The sequence below is a fragment of the Nannospalax galili genome, unplaced genomic scaffold (assembly GCF_000622305.1).
Source record: "Nannospalax galili isolate Female #2095 unplaced genomic scaffold, S.galili_v1.0 scaffold1493, whole genome shotgun sequence".
NCBI lineage: Eukaryota > Metazoa > Chordata > Mammalia > Rodentia > Spalacidae > Nannospalax > Nannospalax galili.
Genome location: NW_008331847.1, coordinates 2,942 through 9,184, shown reverse-complemented (window position 1 = coordinate 9,184; position 6,243 = coordinate 2,942). Strand labels below are relative to the sequence as shown.

Genomic DNA, 6,243 nt, shown 5'->3' with positions numbered 1-6,243 from the left:
ACAGTATCCAAGTTGCTTAAGATAGTGGCATCTGTTAGAGCCCAGGTTTGCAGATGACCCCCACAAAGTAGCAATGCCTCATAAGGCAGGCCCCGAGGGCCCCCTTGCAAAACAGGAACTGGCCAAGCAGCTGCATTTAGAGCTGTCTCAGAACAAAGCTCCTCCCCAGATAATTTTAGATGGTAAACAGGCCCCTGCACCCCAGACCCACAGATGTAAGGGCTGTCTCAGTACAAGCTTCTTCCCCTGAAACTATAAAGATTATTTTTGCTACCTTCCACATTCCCCAACCCCCATAAGAACTTCCTCAGCAGTAACCAGGTGGCTGGTTGTTTTCTCTTCCCAGCTGAGCTGCCAGCCACCAGCAATCCTAACAAATAGCTTTGCTTTGCCAGAGTCCTCCTCTGTTTTCTGTGGCTATTCCCTGCGTGGCTTTTATCTAACAGCATGTACAAACACGGAATTGTATCAGTGTTCTTATGAGCATTAAGCAGTAAGGCTATCTGTCTAACTACCTCTACTGATTTCATGTATCTAATGTTTGTCATTTCAATTGTCCCTGAGCCGTGGTAGGATAAGGTTTAATACAGGATCCCATCCAAGGATACACACTCTGCAGCCTATTATTCTTTAAAACTTAGTCAGTTGTGGCCTTCTGTGTACATTACGCTTTGTTGTACATGGAAGCTTTGCTGGTGAGAGTGAGAGAGCTGCGCTAGTTGTCTCTCAACCCCTTGTTCCACCATGTTCCAGGAGCCTTAGGTGTGCGTTTCAACAGTTCTTAATCAGTTTCCTTTGGAACTAAGATGTCCAGATTGTCATTGAATTCACTCCATATTCCAAGCCGACTTTGGACTTCTTTCTCAGTCTCCTGAATAGGTTTGAACAAAGGCCAGCACATTGGGTTTGCTGTATTAAACTTTTGAAATTTGATGCTGGTGGATTTTTTTCACAAAAATGAATTTTCTTTTTGAAAGCATTAAAATATTACTTATCTTGATTTCTAAGGGGTTTGGTATCCATGTAAATTATTTGTACCAAAGTAGGGTTTGGATGAGGGAGGGGCTTGCCTCAATCTAAACTATGTCTCCTGGCGACCAAACTTCATCTTGCTCTTCTCTCTGATTAGAACTTCTATTTATCTATTTAAAGTTATGTGTGGGAGTGTTTTGCCTGTGTGTATCTAAGTGCACCCATATAGTGCAGTGCCCAGGCTCACATGAGTAAGCCTCCAGTGGCCTGGAAGCCTCCACCTCCCTATGTTCATGAACCAGCCCTGGATCTTAACAATCTTTCTGCCTCCTCTTCTGCAATGGTCCCTGAGCCGTGTGTGGGTGAGGTTCCATATAGGAGTTCCATCCTACACTCTACAGTCTCTTATTCTCCAACACTTGGCCAGGTGAGACCTTCTGTGTGTAACACACTCTGATGTACATGGAAGCCTCACTGGTGAGAGTTGAGGGGTGCATTAGCCTATCTCTACCCCTTATTCCACTATGTTCCATGAGCCTTAGTTGTAGAGATTCCATGGCAGATATGTCACCGTGGGCATTCATTTCCACTCTTTTCTCTCCCATCTGGCCTCTGTCCTCCCTCGCTCCTTAGTCACAGTGCCCCCATTATCTCCACCTTCCCTGAATACCCCCTGACTCCCCCATTTTTTCTTTCCTGACTTCTCCCCTCCCCCTACACCATGGTCCCCTGCATGTCCCTCCCTCCTCTCCTCCCTGCTGATTACTCCCACTTTTCCCACCTCCCTCAGGTAACATCTGTTCCCTACTCTTCCCCCTTTCAGGTTGATTCTTTTCCTTTACCTCCTTGTATCCTATGCCTTTCCCTGGTTCCTGGTGTTACATCAGAATTTATATACTCACATATAAGGGTTTGGTGTTACAATACGCAAATGAGGAAGAACATACGGTCACTTGTATTTCTGGGTTTGTACTACTTCACTTAGTATAATACTCTATAGCTCCATCCATTTACCTGCAAAATTCATAATTTCAACATTTCTTTTCGCTGAGTAGAACTCCATTGTGTATATGTGCCACGGTTTCAATATCATTCATCAGTTGAGGGACATTTAGGTTGTTTTCATTTTCTTAGCTATTTTGAAGAGAACAGCAACAAACACAGATGTACAGGTATCTCTACAGTAGGTTAGTCCTTTGGGTATATGTCAACAAGTGGTGTAACTGAATCATATTTATTTATTTTACTTTATGTGTATGAGTATTTTGCTTGCATGCTTGTAAGTTAACAACATGCCTGCTATGCTCACAGAGGTGAGAGCTGGAGTTTGGGGCAGTTGTTAAATGTCTTGTGGGTGCTGGGAATAAAGTCCATGTCCTCTGCAAGAACAGTCCATGCTCTTAACCTCTGAGCCATCTCTCCAGTCCCAATTGTATTTATTTCATAGGATGTATAAAACCTATAAATGTTAAGCCTTTGGGGAACATATTAGAAAAATTAGTTTTTTCAGAACGTTTTGGATCTTTTAAACACCACAAAGCTTAACATCTAGAGGAAGAAATGTTTTCACAAACAAACTCAGTGAAAGTAGATGAAGAATGCAGTAATAAACAGGGCTTCCTGCAGAGTTTGCAGGGAAGAACAGGCTCTCAGTTTATGGCACTGTCAGGGCAGGTCCTCTTTTTCAATAGCACTATTTCTCCTGCTCACTCTAAACAGATCAAAGAGGCAAACCCTTCCCTCAATCTCACACTGTATTCCTGATGAAGGCAAATCACCTTCAGAAACATCAATATGTTATAGTCTTCACATGAGACAATTGATAAACCATCAGCTGCCTAGTGGACTCCCATGATTCGCAAATGTCGTTCCCTAGCTTTCTCATGCGTGCTGCCCTTTAAATCTGAGGGTCACAAAAATCTGCTGTCTTATGTGGTACATGTATTAAATTCTGGCTTTTATGCAAAAACTTGGACAGGACATAGTTGAGGGAATTAGCAAGTATGTTGTTTCTGCTTTTAAAAAATAATTGCTACAGCTAAATACCTACTTTATTATGAAATTCTTATATTATTCAATTCAATTCAATTCTGTATCCTCCATAGAATATTTCCTGCATTTCATTATTCCTCACACAACATGTTATTCATCTTCATTGAGAGTTTAATTTCTGCCCAGTGACATTATTCACCTCTGATCTCATCGTACTTCTTAGAGCTAACTTACTTAGCATTGAGATTTTGGTATCTTTTTCTTCCATCTGGATGTTACAGTAGTACAAATATCATTGGTAAGTGAGATGATGAATGTCTGTCCATCTGTCAGTGGGAGAGGGAGAGAGCAAGGAAAAAGAGATGGAGGGGAGATTGCTGTGTTGAGTGGATATTTTTTTATAACCATACCCAGCTCTCACTTATGAATAATATCATGTTTTCACTATAATGATATAACCACATAACTATAAATCTCCTATTCAATTTTTGTGTCATTTGTCTTTTAGTCACAGTACAGTATTGTGGATCAAACTCAGAACTTTGAGCCTTGAAGGCAAGTCCATACCCAATCCATTATATGCATGTGTGTAATGTATATAAGAAAATCAAGTATTTTGTGCACTGTGTACATGTAATATAATGTTGGAAACATGACATTTGAACATTATTCACATTATATTATCCTCTCAAAATCATTCTTTTCCATATATTTACCTAGAACTTTAATTCAGGATAAATTTTATAAAGATCTTGCTGAAATATATGTTAAGTCCAATAAATTGTTTGAAATTTTCTCTCTAACTCCCCTACCCCATTAGGAGCACTATAACACATATTGAAAGAGACATATGGAGAACTTCGTGAAGAACATAGATGTATTAAGGAGAGTAAAATGTTCATGGTTTTTAGGAAAAATGTAGTAGTTTTCATCTTACAGAAATAAAAGGCATTATTACTAAGAGGAAGGCTCAGTATGAGCTCCACATGTGTTTTTTCCCTTCCTTTGTGTCCCATTAGGTGAACAGCTGATAACATGACCAACCACACAGTGGACACAGATTTCTTCCTCATGGACCTGTCTGACAGCAAGCAGCTCCAGGTGCTCCAGGGCTTTCTGTTTCTGCTGATTTACTTGGTGTCCCTCATGGGGAACCTTCTCATCATCATGCTTGTCACTGTGGACCAGTGTCTTCACGCCCCCATTTACTTCTTCCTGAAGAACTTGTCCTTCCTTGATGTGTGCTTCATTTCAGTCACAGTCCCAAAGCTCATTCTTAGCTCTTTGTCTCACAGGACATCTGAGTTTTTCCTCCTCACAGCCATGTCCTGTGACCGCTATGTGGCCATCTGTCACCCACTACACTATGATGCTATCATGAACAGGGCAGTCTGTATGCAGATGGTAGCTGCCTCTTGGCTATTTGGAAGTCTCTTTGGGTTCCTATATTCATATGGCACCTTCTCATTATCTTTCTGTGGCTCCAGAAAAGTGCCACAGTTCTTCTGTGATGTCCCCTCTCTACTGAAGATTTCTTGCTCAAAGATGCATGTCACCGTTGTCTCTGGTCTCATCTTAGGGCTTATGTGTGGGTTTTTCTGCCTAGTTTCCATAGGGTTTTCATATGTTTACATTTTCAACACAGTGCTGAGAATGCCCTTGTCACAAGGGAGGTCAAAAGTCTTCTCTACCTGCATGCCCCATCTCATAGTCATCACCACATTTTTAGTCACTGCTGTCACTGCCTATTTGAAACCAGTTCCTGATTCCCCACAGCTTTTGGACTTTTTGGTGTCTGTTTTGTATTCTGTGATGCCTCCATCTATGAATCCTATAATATACAGCCTAAGGAATAAGGAAATCAAAGCTGCTTTTTGGAACTACTTATGGAAACCAGATCATTATGTGTTTTACAGGGGGGAAAGCTGTCATACCATGTAGAGCGACTACATGAAAACTTTTGCATACTTAGCTGTGTCCTATTTTCCAAATATGTTCATTGTGTTATGTAAGAAGTTTATTGTTTTAGTTTAGAGAAATAATTGACTTAAACTTCTATGAAAGGGTTTACAAGTTCATAGTCCTGAGTCACCTTCAATTATCTCAAAACCTGCTTGAGCTGGGTATTTACTTAAAGTGCATCTGTGCAATACTAACCTGAGAATCACTGTGACAAATTTCTGAATGATGTAAGAAAAGTGTCCTCTTCATACTACTTGAGACCTCTTGACTACATTTCTTTACATGAGCAAGATAATGTGTTTTAAATTGGTAGATTATCCTACTATTCACAAGCAAAAATCCAAGGTCCATGTGGATTCACAACATAATTTTACCAGAACTTCAAAAAAGATCTACAATGAATAATATTTGAATTAATAAAAATAAAAATAGAAAAATTTCAAACTCCTTCTATGAAGCCAATATTATTCTAATACCAAAACCAGAGAGGGAGGAAGAGAGAGAGAGAGAGAGAGAGAGGCTAGGTAAAGATACAACCAAAAAGAAAACTATAGACCCATATCCTTTATGAACATAGATGCAAAAATCCTCAACAAGATACTTGCAAACCACATAAAGACACACATAAAAACATCATCCATCAATACCAAGTTGTCTTTATTACAGAGATGCAGATCTGATTCAATATATGTAAGTCAATAAGCATAATAAATCATCTAAATGGACTTATAGACAAATGTCACATGATCATCTCAACAGATTCAGAAAAGGCCCTTGACAAAATCCAACATGATTCCTGGAAAAAGTCCTAGAGGGAATTGGGCTGAGTGGAACATACCTCAATATAATTAAGGCTATATACAATAACCCCAGAAGCAACATCATTCTAAATGGAGAAAAAATTAAGGCATTTCAATTAAAATCAGTAATCAGATAAGGCTGTTCCCCCTCCTTTTCAATATACTGCTTGAGCAATAAAACAAGAAAAGGAAATTAAAAGGGTATTAATTGGAAAAGAAGCCAGATTATCACCACTTGCAAATGATATGATATTGTACATAAGAGATCCCAAATATTCCATCAGAAAACTTATGGAAATGATCACATTTTCAGCAAAGTGGCAGGATACAAAAAAATGTTTAAAAAATGAGTAGCTTTTCTACATATGAATAGCAACCAATAAGAGAAAGAGTTCATGGAAATACAATGACAATGGCCACAAAAATCTCTAGGAAAAAATCTAACCAAAGACAGTAAAAACTGTAAATCTCTGAAAAAAGAGATTGAGAAAGATCCAAGGACACAGAAATAAAAAAG

The 6,243-nt window shown here is 39.3% G+C and overlaps 1 protein-coding gene across 1 annotated transcript; it reads left to right on the top strand.

The window, feature by feature from the left end:
- Positions 1–3,999: 3,999 nt before the first annotated feature.
- Positions 4,000–4,905, top strand: LOC103729070 (olfactory receptor 14A2-like). The gene has a single exon (XM_008827044.1). The coding sequence runs from the start codon at positions 4,000–4,002 to the stop codon at positions 4,903–4,905; it is 906 nt and encodes a 301-aa protein (XP_008825266.1).
- The last annotated feature ends 1,338 nt before the right edge of the window (positions 4,906–6,243 follow it).